General features: G+C 37.9%; 1 protein-coding gene across 4 annotated transcripts; it reads right to left on the bottom strand.

The window, feature by feature from the left end:
• Positions 1–254: 254 nt before the first annotated feature.
• SLCO4C1 (solute carrier organic anion transporter family member 4C1) lies at positions 255–26545 on the bottom strand. Of its 4 annotated transcripts, none has more exons than XM_003643045.6 (13): positions 26302–26545; positions 21251–21514; positions 13818–14012; positions 11385–11481; positions 10969–11090; positions 9947–10062; positions 9506–9650; positions 7640–7835; positions 6848–7001; positions 4875–5062; positions 3180–3244; positions 2108–2245; positions 255–991 (listed from the first exon to the last, which is right to left on the bottom strand). In XM_003643045.6, exons 1-13 carry the CDS (start codon positions 26531–26533, stop codon positions 867–869), a joined length of 2037 nt encoding a protein of 678 aa, XP_003643093.1. In that variant the 5' UTR covers positions 26534–26545; the 3' UTR covers positions 255–866. The 4 variants fall into 4 exon arrangements, 2 of the variants coding, with proteins under 2 accessions (XP_003643093.1, XP_004949364.1); XM_004949307.5 differs by lacking the exon at positions 26302–26545 and adding an exon at positions 22111–25968; XR_001464809.4 differs by lacking the exon at positions 255–991 and adding an exon at positions 4484–4646 and having other exon boundaries at positions 2191–2245.
• Positions 26546–27132: the final 587 nt, after the last annotated feature.

The raw sequence follows: 27132 nt of genomic DNA, 5'->3' as shown, positions 1-27132 counted from the left end.
ATAATCCAGCCAATATTGTATCATTTCAGTAGTGGGCAATAAAGTTTAATATTTGATACCAGTGGCTAAGTGACATCTGGTGCACTAAGCAAGAACAGTTTTAATAGTGGACGATGCACAAGTGAAGAGGAATAACTGAAGATACATTTTTTCTACTTTTTCTACTTGCAGACCTATTTTCTGCCACTTTTCAGCATTTCTTTGAGTTGAGAAATCTAGGATTCAGTCACAGAAATAACATGCATACAAAGAAGTTGTAAGAAAATAGATTTTATTTTCAAAGTTTTATAGAAAAAAAATGTTAACTATGCCTAAAGAAAGGAGCTTGACAACATTTTTTCTATATAGATTTCAAATAGAAACTAAGGCACTTAAATAACATTTTGCTGTCACAAATGCAGCTACCTGTAACTATTTACAGTTTTCTACAAATACTAGAAAGTGAACGTACACCATCAAGGTAACATGTTTTAAATATTTTTACATGTCCATACTTGCGCATCCCCTGGTATATCTACACTCAAAATTTGTCTGGACTAGTATGTTAGATACAATGTACACATTAAAATAATCCCCATTTTAAACAGTGAAAGTTCCCTTCAATGAACCAGGTTCCACATACATGGCTCACAGTCAGTCAGTCTAGTTCAGGTTACCTTTTCTTTTTTTTTTTGGATGGGGGTGGGGGTGGGTAAGGTGGGAGGGAGGGCCTGGAGGAGAACAGAGATTGCAATACTCTATCACATTTCATTCAAGTTATAAATTCAACATTAAAAATGAGACTAGGAATTTAAGGGTCTTTTTTCAAATGTACACAGTGGAGCTTACTATTAGTTTGTTTTGAAAGTCACTGATTTGCTCACAATTTACGCATGTATAGCAGATACCATTTCTGAATCCTTTTGCGGCAGAGCTGGTCTTGGTTGTGGAGGCTTATACAAAAACACTGCTACAACCACAAAGATGATCGTGATGATTTTGCAAGCAGCGCCTAAATGCAAAGAATAGAAGAGACCTTGTTGCAGTCACCTTTGATGGTGAGACAAGTATTTCAGCCATTTATGAAGTTTCACACAGTGAAACACACTGTCAGATTTTAAATATACTGAAATTCATAATATCAATTAAAAATATACTTCAGATTAACTCAAAGGGCAAGTAAAACCAATCTTCCAACTGACTTTAGAGCACTTATCTGCCTGCTGGTTCTTGCCTGCATCAGCAGCTATTACTATCGCTTCAGTTCTGTATTTCTTCACCCCATTCTAACCTGAAGTGCAAGTCTTCCTTACTTCTTGCTTCACTAGTGTTCTTTGTTGCATCAGTACTCCTTGCCACAAACTAGAACTGGTCATGACAAGGATTCTCCCTCAGCTACCTTAAAAAAGGTCATTCAATTTACCCATCAAAGGTACTGAGTGGTTTGTCTTACTGTGAGTGGGATCATATTCTACCACTGAAATATGTCCATGTCCAAGAGATCCTGACATTTGATGTTCTGATTCTTGATTTTTCAGCTTGAAGATTAGTACTAGTAGTTCAGTTTATCCACTCTAAGTATTGCAACCACTAGAAGGTATGACAACTGCATTAAAAAAAAAAAAATCACAGCCTGCCTTCCCTCCTCCAGACATGTGCATCTCACATGTCACACAAAAGTAACAGCCCATTAAAGACTTTGGGAAAGTTTTTTGCTAGTATTCAGAGATGGCAGCTAAACTCTTAAGTTAACTGAATGAAATGAACCATAGTATGATAGAAGTACAAAAGTTATTTACACCTTAAGCTATCAACAGACCATAATACATAAGACTGAAATGTGTGCCAATCCCTCAGAATTCAGAAGAGCAAAATAATTCTGTGTTATTGTTCTCTCTTCTAGGCCATTCTTAAGAGTAACTCAGTGGGGTCTTGCTCCTTCTCCCCGTATTTTGCTTTTTATTATTTAGAAAAAACAAAGTTTATTGTTATTGCTGTTGTTTTAACTGCTAATCAAACAGTTTAAGGTTTTTTTTTTTAAAAAAAAACTCCAACGTAGTAGTGAAGGTAGCAAAGGTCAGTATATCAATTACCTTGTACATATATTTAGTATGAAGAAGTCACTTACTTATGCTCATCAAAAGATATGCCATTCTTTCATTGTCATAAACCCAACAGGCTCCTTTAGTTCTACATTCATTGACATCCCACAGAGAACAACTATTATCTATTGCAAAACCAAACAAAATTGGTCCAGGAACAGTACCTAAAAAAAAAATGGCAACACATTAGAATTTTTGAAGGGTTTCTACAACACTTCACACTGCATCCTACTTAATTTCTACGTGTGATTATGTTTATTTTTGTTATACTTTATCAGTAGAATGACCTGTATTATTGGAGTTTCATTAGGTGCACCAAAACAGCACTCATATTAATAGACAACTGATCTCAAAAAAAAAAATGGCTGCAGTATTACATAATTATATACAAACCTAGCCAGTAACTAAGCCTTGACTCAGCCTTGTATTATGTATGCCATTTAAAGTGTCCAAGACAAAAATAAGACCTTAACATGAGCAGTTCAGCGAATATCTACATTTAGTGTAATTTTTTTAATTGAAGTTGATTCACCTATCCAGACATTTTTATTTAGAATTTTAGTAAATTTCCAGATAAAGACTGAATAGTTAACAATTTATGTGTAATTTTTTACAATTTCAATCATCCAAAAGGATTTGAAAGGGAAAGGAATACTCCATCTATCCCCTTTAAAAATACAGTGGCACATGCAGTGGTAACCTAACTCGTTAAGACTGTCACCTCCACGTGACTTAGAACTTCGTGTGTTAGATACATGTTTTCCATACCATAGCTTCTTTGTAGGACCTTGACTTTAAGAATACAACTTCCTCCAGTACTGGGGGAAGTGACAGAGGGTACCTTTTGCAGGAAGAATGACAGTTATCTACATTTTATTCCTGCCTATGACACAGGAAAGGCTAACATGAATGTGCATGACCTATTCGAAGAAAAATAGGAGTTCTGATAGCACTTGTCTTCCAAGAAGTGTATTCCCTAAGCCAACAAGATGCTACTACAATCCCCTCTGGAAGTTTCTTAATTCATCATTAAGCCTAGAAAATAGTCTTAGAGAAGCAAGTTATTCAGAGACAGGAGTTTCAGCAAGAGTGTTATACCTAGTAGTCGTAGAAACACTGACTGCACTCCAAGAGCAAATGAGCGCTGCTTATCTGGCACACATCTGTAAATAAGATTTACAAGAAAACAATTTTTAACTGATTCTTTTCCCAGCTATGCTCCTCAGTGAATATGCTTAATCTTAATGTATTATTTTAGTTTGCTGGCTGCAGACAATTTCAGAAATCCAGTGCACAAAACAAATAACTAAAGGATTTTAAGAGCTGTTTTCACAAAAAGAACAGAAGCAACTCCTATGCATTATCAAGGATCTGTACATCAAACTATGTTTAACAAAACAAGTACAAATCTAGCTTACTAGCAGCACTTTGATATACTGTTGAACATTTTTTCCACCATAGAGCAGCCAAGGAATAAAAGACAGTGCTAGAATAATATCCTGAGCCACTATTCTGGAAGAAGCAATATATGAATAGAGACAGCTTCAGCACAACACTCACAACACAGTACAGCTTTACATGTAACTGCCCAACCTTACAATAAACCAGTTCTGGCCTATCTCACACAAATTAGCATAGTGATACAACACGAAAAGAAGCTACCACCTACCCATTTCTTTCAGATATTCCCTTAGGTGCAAATTATTTTTATCTTCATCACATTTTAAAGATAGTGCGTAAACACTAAATGCAACCTACTCTATGTCATTTATGCGATTTTGTTTCTGTAGTGTTTTCTCTACTCAACCTGTATTAAGTATACTGAAGTGCTTTATCCAAGATGAGCAGTGAAAGCCACCTGTTAGGACTCTCCTACCCATAAAGGCAATTAGAGGTAGGAGAACAAGCAGTCTTTTATGGTGTAGATGTTGACTTCTAGCACTAGAATACTGTCATGAACATGCAGGTTTACATTTCAGCGTGTACAGAATAGGCTTGCTGAAGAGATACATATCAGAATATTCTCCAGTAATTTAACTCCTTGAGTTCCAAGAGGTCCAAGAGACCTTGCCCTCTCCTCAAGTATCATGGGTAAAATGCATGCATGTCTACACAGCAAATATTTTTTCCTCAGAAATATTTGAAGTACAAGTCAAATTTCAACAAGTAAAACACCTCTACCTTCACATATACACAGTGAAAGAAAGATAAATCAAGCCTTCACATGGGAAAGCCAAGACAACAAGTAACAGCCACTTACACAATGTCACATTTTATATTAACTACCACAGAATCTCAACACTACAAAATTAATACAATAGCAAAGGTAGTCTACAAAACACATTTTTTGTATGCCAGAACTGAATTGAGGCAGAACAAATAAGAATTAAGTAGATACTGACTGATTGCTATTTTCTTGGTACAACTTGAAGTCCTAGAACTAGCCATACAGAGTAGTTGAGTGTTTCCTCCATTCAAAAACATGGTATATTTATTCCTTGCTCTTTTGACCACAGCAATCAAATGAACGTTCCCATGAAATAGTGAGCTTTGCTTCTACTACTTCTGCAAGTAGGAAAGATTATTTTTACTGATTCAAACAGTACATACTTAACAATAATGAACAGTGGCACAACTACCTCTCTTCAAGTACTGCCTGCTTAATGCACAAAATATCACAAAAGGAAATCCTTTAAAAATTAGATTGAATCCATACTACATATCAAAATGAATTCAAGGGTTTCACTGATCTGAGTTTTAACTTAAATGTTCTCTAACACCCAAAAAACATACCTGAGAACTGCCACAGTAGTTGGAGTAACAGCCATAAATGTAAAAACAACAGCAAAAAAGAAATAGATCAGAAATAAAGGTAAATGTTTGCATCGTGTTGGACATTTTCCAGGTACAGCTTCAGAGAGAAAGTCTTCTGAAATATTTTCTCTCTTCAGCTTCCCAATACAGGAACAGTTGTAGTAAGTCTGCAAATAATTTATAAAACAAATTAAGTAGGCATCATTCTAACATGGCAGGTATTGTGTTTGCATCCCAGTAAATGCAAGAAAAAACCTTGACTTTACAATGTGGGAAGAAGTCTACTTCCTTATGACCATACAGTAGTGTAACCCCGATTTTTTTAAAGTGAATCAGCAGAATTTGACTAATTCAGTGATCACCTGACTAGTAATTATACTGTTTTTGATTACAAAACCTAATGATAGTCTCTATTTTGTGTGCAGAAAGTTTTGAGGTACAAACATAAAAAGTTTAAAGAGATTCTAGAGTCAGAGGCATAGATATGCAATACACTACATTATACACAAAACATCAGCAGAATAAACCTTGAAAAGCTATCTTTCACACTCAAATCCTACTGCAAATCTTTGAAGATTTTTTTTTTTTTAAAAACACATTATTTGGAAAATGTTTTCATAGAAATCATCTCTTCAAAAAAAAAAACCCTAATACTATTAAGGGCTTCAGGGATTGGGTGAAGTGTTCCTTTCTTCCCCCCATATGAAACTAGTTCTTTTGCAAAGTTTCGTGTCTGAAGAAAGCATATCCAAAAGCTGCAGTTCTCTTACAGCTGAATATATTTAACATGGTTCTCAAAAGGTGTTTTCATTAAATTAACTACTGGTAGCTGCTCCCTTGTTTATTAACCAAAGCTGCTGAATATTTCCATACAATTCAAAAGTTTTACTCCAAGCAATTTTAACTACAAAACACTGTTACTTAAATAAGGTTCATTCTTCAGATTCAAAGCTACTTATGTCACTATTTCCTCCAGTTTTTCCTAAAGCTTAGTAATAAAAATCTAGTTTCAACAGCAGCAGAGCAATTGAGATAAATGCAAGAGTCCAGATTCTTTACAGAGCTGTCAGCAAGTCCCATATCACATATCTTTACACTTTTTGCTATAAACAAACTGGTTTTCTCTATTCTTGAAGACTTAAGCAGGACAGAAGTGATGCTGGGCTGCTTTTTTTTTTAAAAAGGATGTGATCAAATTGAAAAGTTTTAAGCTCCTCTTTTAAATCCACTCTAGTTTGTTTTCAAGAGAAAAATAACAGAAAAACCTAAACTTTCCACTAAAAAAAAAAAAGTCAAATCACCATCATCCTCTTCTGATATAATAAGTCCCTAGGCAATCCCTGGTTCAGCTCGCCTACCTTTAAGGCTTTTCTTCCTACATTCCCACAGCCCTGCTCAAGTGTTTGTTATGCTAGCAGAAACAAGCAAAAAAAGAGTCGAGTCTCCCTTGCTGATAGACAGATAATCATCCACTTTCATGGCTTACAACATTCATGGCATATAGAATATAGTTGAAGAAAATTACTTTCCAGGTCTTGACTCTCCAGGTTTGCAAACACACAGAAGTAGGCTGACATGTATACAATAAATGTTATATTATGCTTTAAGGTACTAGGAAAGAACTGTAGCTTAATGTCAAAGCAGCTGCTGATTTCTACTTTTGTTATCAACTCAATATATCAAACCTGGATTTGCTTCAAGTTTTCAGCAGCAGAAGGCCTAGCAGAAATAACATTTGCAATAAGACACTAAGCAAATGAGAAGCATATTAGCATTCACCCTACTTACAAGTATATGCTTCCAATTCACGTAAAATTTTCCTGTAGTAACCATCACTTAGGTTTAGCAACACTTATTTGCTGTCATACTGAGAGGAGAACACTTTCCACACAGAACATATTTTTTATGAAACACAAACAGGCTAGGTCAACTACTTGTATACTATTAAGCACCTTTTTCTTGTTATTAAGATTATACGATGCACATCCTGCAAAACATGGAGAAAAGTACTGGACTTCATCTCTGCCACAAACAGGGTAGTATCTGGAGCTGGAGCATCTGCAGTTAGCATTGCATGGTGCAGTTAAGTTATGTAGCATGCCTGTTCTGAAATAATAATAGTTTTAAACTAATTTAAAAGCAGCAGACATGTGAATACTGTATTACTTATTTACAGGAGAACAAATCTCAATATTTAGTTCAATGAGATTTATGCACTTAATTGCTCAAAAATAATCCAATATTTCTAGTAGATAGCACTCTAGAGGTAATTCTTATTTATTCTGTAAGTTGTTATTTTATTATGTCCACAGATTTTTTTTCAATTTATAAACAGATAAAGAAAGACCTGTTTCTCAACCCAGTTCCTCTTTTTTTTTTTTCCCCCTTCTCCTTTCTCCCTCCCACATACATATATACTTCAGTTTCTTTAATTTATAGTTTTAAGAAAAAATGCAGCAAGATTAGAAGTCAATAGTGTAACCACTACATCAAGATCAGCATCCTCCCACCCATCCCCAATCAAGCAGACTGGTCTGTTCAGAACACTTAAAAGTTGCACATATATCATGTTTTCTTATTCATCTATTATGCAAATCCTAAGAACAAGGTTATGAGTTTCAAAAAACAGTTCTGATTTCATATATCAAGGTAGAATTAGGACTTTAAGGTTTTGTACTCTGTAATGTAGTTTTCTCACTTTAAACATAAACACTAATACCGAAAATGTATTGAAATATATTTACCCATTGTATGTTTCAGAAACACCAGCAAAAGGTTCATTTCCACATTTAGCAACTAAAAAGACTGTGTTTAACAGGAAGGCAACTGAGCAAGTGCCTATCATGAACTTGATCATGTTTTTGCAATCCATTTTATACTTGGATACCAAGATGCCACTTATGACTTGGCCTAGTGCTGCTGCTGGAACTAATACAAGCCCTAGACGAAAACAAGAAAGCAGCAATTATACAGAAATGCAAAGCATAGTAAGTGAAGTAATTCAGAGAGCAATTTCATGTTACACAAAAAAAGAATATATCATAACAGTTATGGGTTGCATCCTAAGATGTAGAGTAAGAAATTTAATAGTTTCTGTGAAAGCAGCTTATTCTGCCTTTATATTACCTTTAGTCTTTCCAGAAGCTCAAGTTCACAGTGTAATCTATAAATGTACAAAACTGAAGCTCAATAATGCAAACAGATTACTTAAGGGTACTTCATTCTGGGCAGGAATCTCTGAACACCAATCTGCTTTATGAAAAATACTACTCCATGGCTTCTCAGTACTTTTTCACATCTATGTTCCTTGTTCCAAGTTTGTGCTATAAACTTTTTAAACAACAGAAGGTAGTCTTTGTTACATAGAATACAGGAGACAGCAAGAGATAAGATGAAGCATCTACAGAAATTAAAAAATAAAGTTCTCAGAGACCAAGGTAGGCCAATTTTGCTGTCATAATCTATACAGATTTATCTCCACACACTACTGGAACTTCAGAAAGATAACTGAAGGTTTTCATATAGCTAAACTCCAATAAAACAAAGGCATAACTTGAACTGACATGGGCTGTTTAGAGATTTGAGGTACAGCTGCAGAGCTGTACAGACACAGATGCACACAGAAAAAGGCTCAAAGTATAACACTCAAGACTAGCTTGCTCTTAGTTCAGACATGTTGAAAGCTAGACATGACCAAGGGTATTTCTTCAAAACTGTACATCTAATCAACACTACAAATATTAAACTCAAAATAAATTAGAACAGGGAAAAGTTGAAGTTTTCCCCCTCATCACTGTTAATGACAGTTTAACAACTGAGCATATATTCCAATGCATTTCTATTGAAAACTTGCAGATAACTTTGCTCTGAAGCAATGATGCCTAAATAATGATAGCACTAGCTACCTAGTATTACCCACAGGACTAAGTCATTGAGACTTAGTGGAAAAAGAGCACTTCAACTATCAGTGCTGCAGTATAAGCATATATGTAGCTGAAGTAATTTAGGAAGACATTCCAGAAATACAAAGCTGGCCATAATGCAAGTATCACTTGTCCTGTCTGCCTTGATCTGGTAGCTATCCTTGAAAAACAACTATATCAGGCTTACTCATGTGATCCTACCTAGTGCAGCTTTTCCATCAGTTATCGCACGGGTTTCTGCAATACTAGCTTTTCATAGCCTTTCTTTTTACCTAGTACTCCTGCCTATCAGGTAACAGAAATAAGAGGGACTACAGCTTCATGATCCTTTAGCAGATTTTAAACAAAGAAAATTAAATGTCATTCACCAAAAATAGAGGAATAAGTTACAGTGCCACCAGCATACAAATTTTTCATTCCACTTTGAAAGTGACTATAAGCTTACTAAAAATACGGACAACTCAGATTTGCCCCCTTGACAAATTAAGAACTGAGGTTTTTAATCAGATAGGCATAAAGAGCTTAAAATATGTTTCTGCTGTAAGAAACCCAATTTTAGTTGTTTTCATACATATAATTTCTCAAAAAATCTTAGAAAATACAAGATACACTATACTAGCTCCCAGCTATAACACAGTAAACATGTTAAAGACTTAAATAATAAAAAGAAAAAAAAAAACACATTACCTCCAAGAGTTGCTGAAAAACTTGATGTCATTCCAAACTGATTTTCTATGAACTTTGGTAGGAATGTGGCAAAGCCAGTGGCAACTAGAGCTTCTGAGGTACTGGCTAATATTAGACTCATAAGCACTGGATTCTTCAACAGAATCTGTGGAGAAAAGTTTGTATAATTTCCTGAGTGTTATTTCATCATTGCACCATATAAACTAGTTGTCACTTTATTTTCAAGCCGATACTTTCATGCAGAACTTCACTAATATGCTGCTCATGTTAGCAATCAAAAGCATCAACAAGATGTAATATACTTTATTTCTCAGTGACACTGCAAACTTCTGCCATAGCACTGTGAAGATGAAATTACCTCTCTAAACATTCATTTAACACCAGAAAAAGAATCTCATTCTCAGAACATACCGGCTTTTGGTAAACTCTGTATTTTCTTACCAGGAGAGCAATAGGAAAGTCTCTGAAATTTTTTCCAATATTCTTTGCTTCAACAAGTGCCTCACTTCCATCATTATGGGTTTCAGAGATTTTTTCTGCCTGTATTTTTGCTGTTCCTACAGCAAAAAGGGAATATTTATCGACAAAGTGGATGCTGAATAACAGTACTCAAGACTTAAAGTAGGAAGAAATATTACAATAAATGTTTCCTTTCTACCTTAAGACTAATTGAATATTTCTATTGACCTGTAACAAGAGAATATTAATAATTAATTGCTGTGGAAAAAACTTTAATTGAAGACATTATACTTCCCTTTGATAGCCTCAGCTGTAATAAGAGGTTAGCAATGATATCCTAAGAATTTTAGATTCTTAGTCGATTTGCTGTTTTAATAATCCTCACGTTCTGTCTAGTTCACTACTTCATTGTTTCTTTCTTTCAAGATAAGTCACAGAAAGTTCCTCTAGATGCTTTTCCAAGCAACTCCTAGGTACTATCTGCCTGAGCAGAAAATGCATTAAAAACATTCTTTTTAGGACCGCACTGCAATACTTGAATTCATATTCTACCCATAGCTATAATGCAATAGACAAAGACGACAATGCAAGAGTTAAGTCAGCAGGATTTACTTATGATTTTTGGTGACAAGCAAGCATCTTTGTTTAGATACAGTCCTGTGTGCACCTAGTTGAAAGCATCTTTCAAATTCTGACCATCAGTTTCCACATTCTACCTGTTTCCAATCCTACTATACATCTTTCTTTCCACTAGTACTTTCAAGATCCTTCCTCTGGCTAATTCCCCTTGTTTTAAAGGCTGAATAGTAATAAATACCTTTTTATTTCAATAAGGTTTGGGCTATTACATAGCTATAATACACATACATTACATAGTTATATTACACATAACTGAGAATCAGAGGAATCAGCCTCTCAGCCCAGCACTCTATAGCCCAGAGATAGAAAGATCTCCTTTACAAAGTAGCCCTCATTCCCATTTAAGGAAAAAAAAAAAAAATTACCTGGCAAGTATTTCGGAAAGCAAGAAAATGGTATTATCAGAAACCACATTGCAAAAAAGCATGCAAGGAATCCTATCCACCATGCTCCAAGCCAGCGTGGGTCATCTTGGTCCATCTGTGTACTGAAAAAATAATTTGGGAAGAACTGATGAACTCAAGTCACTGATTTCAGATGTCAGTGAGATAGAATATTCTTTTTCTAAAATAGATGAGACAAAAGGTCCTTGAACACTGTCACTTTGTTTTCTATGTGTATTAAAATGTATTGTTTACCTGTTAAAATACTAAGCACACTCATAATCAGTATTTTTCGAACAAAAAAACCAAACCATTTCTCTTCCTCATGTGAAGAAGAGTTGAAGATTTTAATAAGAATTATTAGCAAATGAAAATAGAAAGTAGAAGACTCATCTTGCCTTTCTGGGATCTTGATATCAATGTAAATACTAAGCAGCTGTCCTCCTAAGACATAGCCAATAGCAGGCCCAAGCAATGACATGGCATAGCCAATTCCTGGAAGAGAAAATACATCATTTACCATATATTTTTAAGCTTCCTCTTAAGAAAATTCCTTAAGTCAACTTTAGACCAAATGGTTTCTGTAATTCAACCTTTTCTTTCAGTATCATTACTTAGGGTACAGTGTGCAGAAGTTTGTACCTTTACCTCAACACAAATTTGCAGCTCTCATTAAAGCTAGATCTCTGAGGTTTAACATACCAAGACACAATTCGCTTGCACTATTTACATACATCGTTAGATTACCTTTAGCACATCCTGTCCTGCAATCATAAACTACCTTGCATAAAATTTTCTTACCTGCAGTTATTACAAGCATCAGTTGTTAGAAGTATATGCAGGCTGTCTTTAAGAACCTACCTACTTTAATCTTCAAAAGAGTGCAGATTTTTTTTTTTTTTTAAAGAATTGACAGGATTACAATACAGGCTTCCATTCTAAGTTTCTGATAGGATGAATATCTGCCACTTGAGTTTGTGGAGGACTCACTTCAATTTTCTGATGCAAGTCTAAAAATATAAAGCCATGGATCTGAATTGCTCCTGGCAGTTAGGTGAAAAATACTAAAGCTGCAGCTGTAACTAAATTCTACAGAAGAGGAGTCTTAAGTCTACATTCCTTTTGTGTTAGTACAAGATTTTCTTGATGTCACAATAGTCTCCCTGGCCTACCAGAGACTTCTGTGGCACATTAACACCATTGGTGGAAGAACTCTCTCCACTACCAGTTGAAAGGCTGCCTGCAAACTAGAACTGTCAAAATAAGACATGCATTCTTACTGCCAAAGCTCTGTGACTTTCCCCCATGTTGAAGAACCTAGACTTCTAGGATGTTTCCAGAGTGTCTGTTTTATGAGTATTTGCGTGACTTCATTCTCTTAAGATAGCAAGAAGTAGTGGCAGGGCAGAGTGGAATAGAACACTGACATACCAGAAAGTTAGAATAAACATGCAGTTGATGAATCCTAAGTTTACCTCTATTTTAGTTATAATGACAAGTTCATAGGAACACTCTGAGTTAAGTTCACATCCACCCTACAGAACTTCAAACTTCTAAGATCCTTATTTCCTCCTACAAACTGTTCAGCTTAAATTATCATTTCAAACTTTTTAACAGTTCCCTGACTGTAGATTTAAATGCCTCTGCTGAGCAAAGTAAGAAGTCTTTACAAAATATCCCCATTTTCAAAAAGAAAGAAAATATCAGCTTATGAATTACCAACTTTCAGACTAAGGCACTAGCAGTTACTTATAGGAACTAACAGCAACTTTAGGATGTTCTGTTTTTTTCCTGCCTTGAACAAGCCTTCTTGTATCAAGAAATACAATATATATTTTTTTAATTTTCAATACATTGTATTAAGGTTAAAAAAGAAAATAGAGATCATAGGCTTAATGTAGCTACCTGTCCACTCTCTGTAATTCCCTCCAGTTTTCCTTCTATCAAGCAGAATACACTGTTCTGCTAAATTCAGCAGGAATCTAAACACTGCAAATGAATCAGGTTTATCATACTGTCAATTATGCTTTAAGCCTCTACGCTAATCACATCTCTTGGGTTTTCAGGACGCTTCTTGATCCCTTAATCATACCAATAATATTAACTCTGCTCTATTTATTTCACTATCCTCAGAAAACGTACAAGCCTTCACTCTAAGTAAAGAGAAACAAAATTAAAGGCTGCCTGTTATTTAACATAAATAACTAGACAATTTGTTGACAAAAGATGAGGTGGCTTGTCTGGATCAATTAAGCAAGAAGTGCATGCAAGTAGATGAAGACTTCAATGATTTTGTTTCCCCCTAAGAGAAAAGATTAAAAACACTTTTTATTCTTTAGCTTTCTAACAGCTTCACGGCAAATATAAAACTATTATCTGCATTACTAAGTAATCGCTTTACTTTCAAGTAAGGCAGGAATAAATATTGGAAGAATGCTTAAGTGCCATATTTGTATGTGGCTAGAAGACTGCACTGATCACACAATGCTGCTGCATCCCTGCCTAATAGGTGTGGGTAAAGGACAGATACTGGGAGTAGACATCTTGCCTGAACTTGTGTTGTCTATATGCAGGCTGTATTAATCACTTTCAGTTACTGAGATGACAGAAGAGCAGGAGAGGGACACAGAGCGACCTTTTGATACCCTGCAAAATTACTACTGAAAAGACTTCATACTTACAACAGTACTCTGCAAGTTATCAAACTACTTTATGCACATTAGCAAACAATGATGAAAGATGAGCCTGAGGTCAATACATAAAACAGTTCACTGGATATTGTAATCTGTGATCTCCCTAGACAGTGTATTATAAACAGATTTAAAACTTACCTATATAAAGGGAAGATGTGTGCTTTGGAACACTATCATCAATAAAAGCTGTCCCCAAAGTATATAGTGGAGTTCCTCCAACTCCCAGCAGCAGCTGTCCCAGTATAAAGACATACAGATAATTGGAAAGTGAAGACTTTGTGCTGGCACTGCAAGTGAAATTAGCAGAGCTTGCTCCTGAAATTTGACATGTATCTGAGGATACAAACAACAAAATTTTAAAGGCATATTACCTAGCTCATCACAACCAAAGAACATGTATTTATTCTACATATACATATTATAAACAACATATATAACAGCACATATTTCTGCACTGTTATACCTAGGCTCCTAGTATTCACACCTACTATGTCCTATGCATTACTGCCCTAACCTTCAATTACATAATACTCTCTTAAAGAAATACGATCACAGTAAACAAAAGCAGGCTTTTGTTTCCTTATCAATAAGAAAATATGGATGAAGTAGCCTTATTAAAACACTTCTTGACCAAGTGCGTGGAAAAAAAAGTCAAATGGTTATTCAACAGTTTGGGGAACACTGCTAGGAAACAGACACTTCAGTTTGGTTTTGTGCCTTACAATGGTCCTGAGAAGCACTGGCAACAACCTCCATTTTTAAGGAGAGAAACACAGTGGCCTGAACAGCAAGAGGAAAGTTGGACTGCTGGAGAACAAAGTGCCACAGCAGAGTTATAAATAAAACAAACAAACAACAAAAGAAACCCCTCACACACAGAAATTCCACAACACAAATCATCACAAGAAGGAAATAGAGCAGGATGCATCTGCTCTGCTCCTGTATGCCGCAGTGTGGAGAGAAGAAAAAAAAGGAAGTGAAGACAGTATGTTTTCTCTTTTCCTCCCCCTTCCTATCACTGCACTTTCAGTAACAGACAATCCCAACTGACAAGATCAAAAGAAGAGCATGTTTCTTTCCACGCTTCTCCACAGAAGAACGTACAACCTTGAGGAAAATAATAAACCTGTCAGTTTGGTGAAAATAAACTATCCTGAGAAAACATGAAAACCACCTCTGAATCAGGTAAGTTATATACTGATTAATGCTTTGGGCTCACAAGACAAGAAAAATCCTGCCACTCAGCTTTTTTTTTTTAAAGAGAAGGCTGACCAATGTTGTCATAAATGCATTCTTGGCTTTTATCATTCCTTTCCACAGAAGCAGCAGCTCGAAAGCAGTAGTAGAGTTGTCATGTACCACATAACAGGTACATTAGTGCTATTGTACACAAAGTGGCCAATGCTGAATCACTCAGTACTTCACTTCAAGGGGAGTTAATAGTTCCTTTTCCAGTCAGGAACAAGCCTCATTTTAATGTTTAATTGAAGCCACATGTGGTATTTTTTTAATACGAATCACTTCTCTAAAGTCCCTAGAGTGTATTTTCCACTTAGTGGAAATATATTTTCTTTACAATTTTCTGCAGAAAAGGTCAATAGTGAGGTCTTATATCCAGTTAACTTTTTAGTATTCATATGCACAGCATCTAAAGTTATCTATTCCAAGACAGCATATCCTACAATTTTCTGCTAACATGCATGTTTGTGTACAGCATATAAGTGATAACTGTAGGTATTCTCTAACTCTAAATGCCAATTAGGCAAGTATAAACCAGCATTTAACTACTTATTTAAGTGTTGTACATTAAATAAGTGTATCTTGTTAATATACATATCTCCAAATAAGTAACAGTTTAAGAAAACTGTATGAATTTTATTAAGATACTGGCCTAGCTTGAGATCCAGGGATTTTTTCATGTAATAGGAAGATTCCACAGGCTAATGGCAAACAAACTGTGAAAGGGAGTTTCTTCATGAACCCCTGTCCCCACAAGTGTATTTTTTCCACATCAATTTAGAAGCCTTATGCCATTGTGTTGCTAATTGAGAATAGCCTCTATCAGTTTTCTAGCTCTTCAGCCAACATAATTATTCTTATACAAAGATGAAAATTTATCACACTTATTTGTTTTCAAATCACACAATTAAACCTCTAACTACAAAACTATGAAAATAACATATACTTTAATACAATTATAATCCTTTTGTTTGCATCACCTGCTAGACTTATTGATTTTTAGCTAAGCAAACATACATGCACTTACTGACTGGAGCCATGGACTCCATATTCCATTTCAAGAAACATTCTCAAAAGACTACTCACTAATGAAACAAACTATGACGAGAGTAGTTTAATCCAGGGTCAAAATTGTCATCAAATGACAACTTACTGTCTTTACCTCAGCAATTCAAATCATCACCCTCTTCTTCTACTAGTGTAAGGTTTTGAACAGTCAAATAGCCTGGTAGTGCACCACAAGTTAAATCTAACCTGGATTAGTTCCACAGTCTTATGATCTGTGTGGGAGAGAAAGCACTGGCTTTATGTGATCATAAAAGTCTAACCTGAGATAAGCCAAGCACTGGGAGAAGTTCAGATGGGTAACTAACCACTTCTATCCACCTTTTCCTCTATAAAACTGTTCTTCCTTCTAAAAACCATTGGGATTAGTATTTTGAAGTGCAGAACTGTTTTAATGACAACATTATCTAAAATAGTTACTAATTATAAACCTCCTTCCATTCTTTAATACGCGTATCTGAATCCAAGTTATGTAAAGGGTAAGTATTCCCAAAGACTTAATACTAATGCAACATGCTAGCCAAGAAGGCAGAACTGTGACATGCTTTAGCAACTACATTAGTTAGAAATAATACAGGTCAAGACTAGCTTTACTCACATCTTACATTGGATGTGGCCGTTTTGTTCATGTACGATTTCATTCATTTTAGTACTTTAAGAAGTGAGATGTGAAGAAATAAAAGAACAATTCAGTTTCTGTTCCCTCTTAAGCTTAAAAAAAAAAATCTGTCCTGTAGGTTTTTAATGGGGAAGAGAGAGTTTCAAGGAATATTCAGAATTCTGGGACAAATTCTTAGTTTCTATGAACACATGTTCTATAACGCCAGAATATATAAGAGGTATAGAGAAATATACCAGATAGTGTAAAGAACAGTAGCTCTATCTATTATCTGACTTATCTGATGGTCTGTACAGAGAAGAAAACCAACAGGAAATCCACAGGCATGCCAATGGTGAAGAAAGAAAACAGTCAAATTAGAGACTGGCATCTCACACATTCTGCTCATCCCATAGCCCTCTTACACATTCTAAATGTGCCACAGTCTCCTTCATTCTTTAATTTGTCCCCTACATGTTCCAGAGAAAGAGACCAACTATTGCCCTTCTGAGGAGGTTCACTAGTTATCAGACCCTACTTGACTACCAGAGTTTCCAGCAGAGAACTGAGAGAAGGTGCTCAAGTCATTTTCATTTATGTTAAATCACACCACATGCATTTAAACTCAAATAGTCTACATTTTCCATTTGACATGAAAGTTATCTCATACAAATCATTTCAATAGGAATTGGGACAAATATAAAAGATACATTGCTTATAACACCATCTCAACTGTGGTTTTTACAGCTCTCTGTACTGTCTCGGAATAATCAAATAATTGTTGAATTATAAAAAACCCACTAGATGGAGCTCCCGACTCCAAATATCAGAGCTAGATCAGAAGACTCTCTGACAATTTAAAGATCCTAAACAAGCCATCATAACAAAACAGATGATATCTACATCACAGTTTTGAGTTACAAGAATCTTTGGAGATTAGACAAGACAGAACTGTTTTGGTTCATAGCATCATAGAACGACCTGGGTTGAAAAGGACCATAATGATCATTGAGTTTCAACCCCCCTGCTATGTGCAGGGTCACCAACCACTAGACCAGGCTGCCCAGAGTCACATCCAGCCTGGCCTTGAATGCATCTAGGGATGGGGCATCCACAACCTCATTGGGCAACCTGTTCCAGTGTATCACCACCCTCTGAGTGAAAAACTTCTTCCTAATATCTAACCTAATCCTCCCCTGTCTCAGTTTAAAACCATTCCCCCTTGTCCTGTCTCTATCCACCTTGTAAGCAGTCATATCCCCTCCTGTTTATATGCTCCCTTCAAGTACTGGAAGGCCACAATGTGGTCTCCCTGGAGCCCACTCTTCTTCAAGTTAAACAAGCCCAGTTCCCTCAACCTTTCCTCAGAAGAGAGGTGCTCCAGCCCTCTAATCATCTTAGTGGCCCTCCTCTGGACCTGCTCCAAGAGCTCCACATCCTTCCAGTACTGGGGACCCCAGGCCTGGATGCAGTACTCCAGATGGGGACTCACAAGAGCTGAGTAGAGGGGAGACCATCACCTCCCTCTTCCTGCTGGCCACCCCTTTTTTAATGCAGCCCATAACACAGCTGGCCTTCTGGGCTGCAAGCACACACTGCTGGCTCATGTCCAGCTTCTCATCTACCAGGACCCCCAAGTCTTTCTCTGGAAGGCTGCTCTCAAGGAGATCTTCGCCCAGTTTGTATAAATACCTGGGATTGCACCGAGCCAAGTGCAGCACCCTGCACTTGGCCTTATTGAACCTCCGTAAGTTTTTGTGGGCTCACTTCTCCAGCCTGTCCAGGTCCCTCTGTATGGCTTCCCTTCTTTCCTGCATATCAACTGCACCACTCAGCTTGGTGTCATCCACAAACTTGCTGAGGGTGCACTCGATGCCATTGTCTGTGCAACTGATGAAGATGTTGAAGAGCACCAGGCCCAAGACTGACCCCTGAGGGACACCACTTGTGACCAGCCTCCACCCTGACACAGAACCATTGATCACAACCCTTTGGCTGCGTCCAGCCAGTCAATTCCTAATCCATCAAATAGTGCATCCTTCAAATCCACACTTCTCCAATTTAGAGAGAAGGATGTGGTGAGGGACCATGTCAGAGGCCTTGTAGAAGTCCAGGTAGATGACATCTACCACCCCTCTCCCATCCACCAAAACCATCACTCCATCACAGAAGGACACCACATTGGTCAGGCACAATCTGCCCTTGGTGAAGCCATGCTGGCTGTCTCAAACCACCTCTTCATCTCATATGTGCCTTAACATGGCTTCTAGGAGGATCTGCTCCATGATCTTCCGAGGCACAGAGGTAAGGCTCACCGGCCTGTAGTTCCCCCTTTCTTAAAAATAGGAGTAATGTTTCCCTTTTTCCAGTCACCGGGGACTTCACCAGACAGCCATGATTTTTCAAATATGATGGAAAGCAGCTTGGGATCTTCTGTTCATAAGAAGACAGTCCACTGTTTAGTCTCACTCGTTAAGTAGGACACTGATTTAACTATTTTTACACAATTATGTTACAATAATATTTCCAATTGAACAGTTCTGAGTAGGTAAACATGCTAACCTACAAAGAAGTACACAGATACCTCAGGGTAAAACAGTAACTTCCAGGAAGTCTATAGGACTTTAATTTCTAGATAACATAATAAATTAATCTACATGGCAGTCAAGAAATGTTATCCTGAACTGTACTTTGAAGTCATACTCCAGTTGAAGCTCACTGTATTTACAAACAGATGAACAGAAATAACCAAAAAAAAAAAAAGGTGGTGTAAAGTACCAAGTAGATATTAACAAAAAACAGATTGCAAAACTTCTAAGTTGCACTCATAAATTGAGTTCACTCCCAATATGTTGCCTTTAAAATACTCGTCCAAATGATAAGCAATAAGAAAGGTTTGGGGTGTGTGGTGCTATTAAGTTTTACAACTAAATGCGGAGCTAGGATACTTCTTCATAAGAAGCTAAACCAGACATCTGATAAAACCCTGTACTCTGGTTAACTTCAGTGTGAAAGGATGCCACTGTACAGTACCTGTGAACTTGCTTTGAGTGTGCCATAATACACACTTCCTGAATTCTGCAGCCATTTATCTTTGATAGTGTTTTGTTTAAGTCAGCTTAGACCCTTAAACCTGCTCACTGTCACAGCAAGTATCTGCATTACAACAGTCAAAGAAACAAGCATGAATTCAGTTAGCTTTACAGGGCCATGAGGAAGAAAGCACATGCACCACTTGAAACTTTCTGCACAGATTCTGGATTTCAAAATTCCACATAGAATACAAGCCCTAATAAGGTATCAACTCCTACAGCATCTTCACTGGCAGATGAAATGGCAGATGTACTGACAAAACAGGAACAGACACAGATACCAATCAAAATTGGCAGTAAGGGGAAGAAACCAGTTGCAATAGTTTGCTATCTACCTTCAACACTCTTGTGCTGCCAGTATCTCATTGCTGAACACTCCAGATAGAAAACAAAACTACAAACAAGTCAGAACTTCCTTTAGATTGATTTCAGCTTCCCTTACATACTAGTGAGGTATGAGAGTAATAAATAATAATGGCAAAGAAATGAGTATGTAGTATAGCCAGAAGCAAGTAAATCTTACAGCAGCAACAAGCTTAATGTGTAATCGTCTGTTGAAACTTTTTCATTTGGCTCCATTCAGTTAAAAGCTAGATTAACTTCTGCCTCAGGCCCTCATTTATTTGATGGGGAACAGTAATTAACCTAAGTTATTTAACTAATAGTCAACATCTTGACAGCTCGTGGAAGTGCATGGCATCATGTGATTAACACTTGAAAAATATAAATGAGAACCAGCAGGTGGAAGTCTGAGAACATTCCACCAGATTGCTTAATAGCTACAGAGTTTTTTAGTTAGCATGTTAATATACTTAGTCACTAAAGAAATTTGCTTAAGCACTGCAATAACAATTCAGATAAGGATGACTTAATTTTTCACGGTTCTTTTAAAATATCTGGATGTTTGCCTGTTGGTTATAGGTGTGCCAATACACAGAAAAACAAGATGACATTAAATAAACAGCACTCAAAGCCTTAAGTTATGAGGAAAGTTCTGTAAGACATCGGAGTTGGATACTGCCATGAGTTAAATACTGCTTTGCTCCACACAGTTCAGTACTGCATGTTTCTTCTTTACTTAAAAAAAAAAAGCAACACAAGCTTAATCAGCATTTTGGACAAACCTAGTGAAACTTCTTAATGAATTACTCAACATACCTTTACAGTAGATAATAGTTCAGAATCTAGCAGAATTGCAATGTGTAGTGGCCTTTCAACAGACAGTAAGTCTGACAGCTTTCCTTTGACATTAATTCCACATCACTGACCTAACCTGCATTCTTACTGATGAATAAACACCAGATCATTTTTTACTCTAAGTGAATTTTGATTGCATTCATCAATACAAATAAAAAAGCATTTTACTAAACCTCATATCTGTTCTGAAAAAGAAAGTTCAGTGTACAGAAACAGCTCTTGAACTCATGGATTTACTTTCACTGTTAGGAGGTGTTACCCAATTTTTACAACTTCAACGAAGATTAACTAGGCTGCCCCAAATTAAGAGTTGCACCACGCTGCTACAAAAGAATTATGAAAAACAAAGCTACATTTTCAGAACGTAAGAATAAGCTTACCTTCAAGTTTAGCTCCATAGTGATATTTTCCACTACTGAAGTGTGGTAAGGAAAATACAAGTGAGCCCAATCCTAGCATAAAAGCTGAGAAAGCCAGCCATCGTGGTTTGTGCCCTCTTTCTCCAAAGAAAGATACAAACAATGACAATACACAAAAAGCAATGTCATAGCTTGCAGATATCAAGCCAGTAAGGGAGCTGTTCAACTCATAGCGCTTCTCAATTGTTGATATACTGATGTTAATTAGGCCATTTACCACAATGCCTACAAGAAAACAACAACAAAAAATGTAATTAATAAAAAATATTTAATTTGACTGGATCTCAAGGACAAACTTACCATCATCTAGTGGAAGGCTAACAATTAATATATTAACAAAGCTACACTTTATGGTATTTATTAACTTTTAAATCTGAGCATATAGTGGATTCATAGGTTGCCAACTTAAGCCAGCCAAGCTGCACAAAATCTATTCAATTTTCTTCTCTCCTGTGGGGAGAGAATTAACACTCGGGTATTCAATACAGCAAAATATCATACCCCATGGTTTGCTAAAGTTAGTAAGGTTCCAGATTCAGTTCGAAGTGCAAATTTCAAACAACATGTATTTCAGTTTCAGAAAAAATAAAATAAAATCAGTCAAGTTTGTGATTTGCATAAGAATACAAATTAAGATTGAACCAAGATATTTAATACTAGACATATCTTTCAAATATGTATGTCAAATAAATACTATTTACTCCCAATCATCAAAAGGAAAGAAGATACAAGGCTTTTGAACAGACATCTTTACCTATAATGTTAAAAATAAAAAGGTTTAAAGACATCGCAACTGTTTCAGAGCAATAGAAGTGATTTACTTTTAACTGACAAAAACGTTTGCCCTCTGAATCCTTTTCTCTCGCGCAGAAGCATGAGATGACCTGGAAAAACAAAGGCTTCACAAAAGCTGCTATCCTTAGGCAGTAGTAAAAATGAAATATATAAAAAAAAAAGCCCTGGCCAAAAGCATAAGCTATGTTAGCTGTGGTTTCTAGTGCAAGCTGGTTACAGGTACTAGCCTGAATTTCTTATCCCGACACACATTCTGCTTCCATATGAGGAAGTAGTTGGATGTCCATACATTTACTTCAACAGTCCTACAATAATATTCTGTTACTAGTCAGATAAGTAACTATGCTTCATAATATTGTCAACTAACTACACAATAGTCTAAACCATACCTGTAATAAAAGATACACTGTAGGAAAATGTTAGGAGGTCTTCAAATCACAGTTGCAAATGAGATCAAAAGACTGTGAGCACCTCTTAGAGCACAAGCCCTACAGTAATCCCTCCTGTTTCTAAGAATTCAAACATGATTCTCTGCTGCCATTCCTGGAACACCACTGGAGAACTAAGGGCTGTGGACAGCACTGGATTTAAGATAGTTTTCAACAAGCACTAAACTATCAAGAGATGCAACTACACAAAGCTGAATATCAGCATAACTTCTTAGAGTCTACAACATTAAAAGAATACTGATTAACCAACTGTTTTTTTCATCAGTAGAATCTCCACCATCACTTCACCTCTTGGCACAATCTTGATTACCTTACTATTGTCACTTCATTAAGGATAATAATTTCACCTCTCACTCCAGCCACCATGCTTAAATTCATACAAGATGAACAGCAGTATTCAGGTGTGCCTCAATGTCATTATTTAATTCTTTGCCAGCTTTATTCTTTCTCTCTGGAGGAGCAGTGACCAAACAATAGTAGCATGAAGGAATGAACAAACAAGTTCTTCTATTTGCAGAGCACTCTGAACACTGCTACAGCTTTAAAACATTCATATGAAGGAGGTGATCACTCCACAAGTTGATTACTGAATTAGAAGACATTGTCTGTTGCTTGTAGTTTACCAGTTATCTTTAATTTACATCCATAAAAAAAAACTACAATGCAATTTTATTGGATAATTAGATTCATCTGTAAAAGTGCAGATGTGATGAATGGCAGCTTAACTTCTCCAATGCCATTATCTAATGACTAACCACTAAAGCCCCTTCAGGAAAGAAGGTACCTAGTTGATCTCAGCTTTATCTGAAAAACAAGGACACCTCAAGATTTAAATACTAACACAGAAATTATGTTTTAACTAATGTCATCCAAAACTTTACTGTTTTCCCACATAAGTTAGAAGCTTAAGTACAGTGTGAACTGATCCACAAAATCCAAGTTAGTCATAATTGAATTTCATTTGCTCCAACAAAAGAGGAAAGAAGTACATTTTTTCTTTATCCATTTACCAAAAAGTACTTGTCAGCTGTTCTACATATCACGCATTTAAGGCGATACCTTGCAAATATCAAATTAAATTAAAATAAAAGGTCTTTCCAGTGACAAAACTAATGAGGGTATAAAGCATTAGTGCTATCTGCGGTGTTCAGCCAGTTTAGCCTGGAGCAGTCTCAAAGACTAGTTCAGATGATTCATTGGAAAGAAACACTAATGACATAAGGAATAAACAAACTATCCTGTGTTCAAAAAAGTGAGATAATGTTTACCTTGTTCGCAACTGTAAATATGAACTGCAGCAATTCCAGTTACTGTATTACAAGATGCAGTCATATTTATGCAATTCGAGTGCCATACAGAAATCAGTTATTAGTCATGTAAGCATGTTCTACGCAAAGAAGAGTTTTCTATACTGGAAATACAGGTTTTACCTGTACTTGAAACAAAAACAGACAGAAATGAAGAGTTGAGTTTCACCTCAAATCTTCCAAGAAGCTGAAATACAGGAATTCAGCTGCTACTAGGAGAAAGTAACCTAAAAATACATGTCTTTGGTTACACACACACTGCCGGAAACTACCTACTGTGTTCACTCTGTCTGTAAGTGGATGAGTGTTAAAGATTTACTTCACTATTCTTCAGCACGCTAAGAAATAAACTAGAGGTACACCAGCACTAGAAAATCTTGTAGATACATTTCATCATCCTCAGTGATTATTTCTGTGGTATGGAGGATAAATGAAATACTTCAGATACAAAGCAAAATAGCACTTTAGCAACACAACCTAAGTAGGATTTTGAAGTTATCTAAATCCTTCAACTGCAGCACCAGAACGTTTCTGTAAAGTGTCACTTATTACACTGAATTTCTTGCCAGCTAATTCTCATTCTCCGCTTCTGAAAAGAAGTGACAGTATGAATCTCCCCAGTGACCAATTTCTTTTTTTTGCAGAGAAGTCCAGATAACACATCTTCAAGCATACCACAGAGCCTATAGTTACTAAACCTGTATCAGCTTTCAAAGAAAGTTTAGAGCTTGCTTACATTAAGCCCCAAAATCTAGACTAGATTAGACAAGTATCCCTCTGAGGTCTGCCATGTCTCTAGTTAGATAATAAGACTAAGATACACGCCTTAAGGAACACCACACAGCATCTTAAGAGATTCTTATGACACACGCTTTATGACCAACCCTATTACCAATAAGAGAGAAAATTCAAGTGATGCTGAATTTATCATTCAGCCAAGCAAGCACTAAGCACTAACTAAATTTTAAGAAACACTGTTTTAACAAATTGAAGTGCTGGAAGTAGACAAGATGCTCTTTAGTACAGCATAATACGAAACTTTTCAATGACAATTTCAGGACATTTTTAGTTTCCTACCCCTATTCTTCTGAAGTCTTTGACAATTCAGTTACTACTGCAGTCCATTCTGCAATAAACCCTTCCACCCCTCCCTTTCTCTTTACTGTTTAAGAAAACAAATTTGAGCTATGGAGAGACAACTGTAACTATAATCACCTCCTGGCCCTACCAACAATAGCACAGCCATTCAAACATAGGCAAAGAAAAGCTGCTTCTGCCCCAAATTCTCTAGATGCTTCTTTTCTAACCCAAAACACGTATGCTAAGGAAAGACCAGATTCAGAACAGGCTGAAATCAAAATCTGAGAAATCCCTGAGAGACACTTGAGAATCTTCCGAACAATATATATGAGCAATAGGCAGCTCTCTAAGTTTTGAGAGTCTCCAGCTCATCTCTCTCAAGACCATCCAGGTTACTTCCACTTGGCTCCACACAGGAAAACTGACAGTCATGTCCAGTTTGCCTTTAGTACAGGCTACTTGCGGCCTTGGCAAAGGGTCTGCACACACCATGTACAACACAGATGAGTTTTAAGGCACTTGCTTATAGCTTTTTGGTGTTTTTTTTTTCTTTCCCCCAGGAGACAGAGCCTTCTTTTCCAGCTATTCCAATAAAGTTCAAGGGTTCTGTAGTATTTGAATCCAGTGGTTCTATTGGACAGATAAGGATCACAGCTTTCCTAGCCTCAGGTTGACACATTTGGTATGCCAACACTACCCTTTTCCCTCAGCCGTCATTTCAACTTACTAAGCCTAAGGCTCACTGAGGTCCCAACAAGTCTTGTTACCAAATACAAAAAGGATGGACAAGAACACCTGAAGCTAAACAACAAATAAAAAGCAAGCTAAACTTCACCTTCCCAAAAAACCAAGCTGCTAGTTGGGTGGCAGACTGACTGGGATCCACAGAACAAAACTGTTCCACGGTTGTTCCACAGAAAGCTATCCTAATCACCAAGGTCCCACACAGCCATGCCAAGGGATTTTATTAATTAGCAGGCAAGTAACAAAATGCACAGGTACTGCACTCCAGTTTTGTCTATCAGTGTGTATAGGCAATTTGTTAAGTTTCAGCCTGTTAAGAACATTACCTCCCTGTGAATGACTGGGAAGACATACAGTAGCCAAGAGCTGATAGGGTCATGGACTCAGAGGTTGGCAAAAAAAAAGAAGTAAAGAAAAATAAGAACAGAGTTAGGTATGATGAGTAATACTGCACGGTCAGCTTCCCCATCCAGCCCACGGGTGTTCTCTTCCCCACCGCTCAGCATCACGATTGGATCCCGGCACCTCGGGGAGCTGATGCACCGCCACTCCCGGCCTCCGGCCCCAGCCCGGCTCCCCGCCGATCCGGAGAAGGGCAGCACCTGCGGGCAGCCGGAGGCTCGGCGGGGCGGGTTACCTTGGAAGATGGCCAGCAGGCTGTAGGCAGCCAGGTAGCCCTCCGGGGTGTTGCAGAGCTGCAGAACCTTAGGGGTGCAGCGGCCCCAGCCGCAGGGCCCCTCCTCGGCCTCCTCCACCGGCGGGGCCTCGGCAGCGACACCTGCCCCGGCGGGGCTCGCACGGCGTCGACCGCCGAAGACAGGGGTAGGGGGCTCGAACGCCGGGTTCTCGATACCGTCGTTGCCCTTCATAGCACCGCCACCGTCCGCCCCGGGCCGCAACGCTCCCCTAAATAGCAGGAGGGCGGCCCGCCCCGCCGGGGGCAGGTAGCGGCGCCTTCCCCTCCTCCCGAGGCGGGGGGCCGCGCTCTGCCCTGCCCTGCCCTACCCTGCCCTGCCCTGCCCGGGCCGCGTCGTGCTGTGCCCCGCGCTCACTGCCGCCCCCCAGAGCCCCGCGTCGGCCGTTACCGCCTCCCGCCCGGGATCTGCCCGGCGGCCGCTGCCAGCCGCAGCACGCGGGGAGGCGGCCTCGGCCCCTCCCGCGGGGGCTCCGTCCGCTGCCCGCCGCGCTCTCCGTGCAGGACGGAGCGCGCCGTAACGCCGCGCGCAGGGCTGAGGGCTATTCCGGGCCGTGAGTCCGGGGCGCGGCTTGGGCTGGGCTCGGTTTCGGTTCCTCTGTCTCCAAGCCGCGCTGCGCGAGGCAGGGCGAAGCTCGGCAGCCGGGCTAGGGGGAATGGAAGTAACAGACGGTGACCCGGAGAAAGGTCTCGTGAGCGCACTACACCGGGACGGAGCACTGCAAAGCGTTCTCTAACACATCTGGGAAAAGTGGAAACTATGTTTTTCCAGAT

Source organism: Gallus gallus, chromosome Z (genome assembly GCF_016699485.2).
Source record: "Gallus gallus isolate bGalGal1 chromosome Z, bGalGal1.mat.broiler.GRCg7b, whole genome shotgun sequence".
Classification (NCBI taxonomy): Eukaryota; Metazoa; Chordata; class Aves; order Galliformes; family Phasianidae; genus Gallus; species Gallus gallus.
Note: the sequence above shows the minus strand (reverse complement) of the source record. Positions and strands in the feature narration are given on the sequence as shown.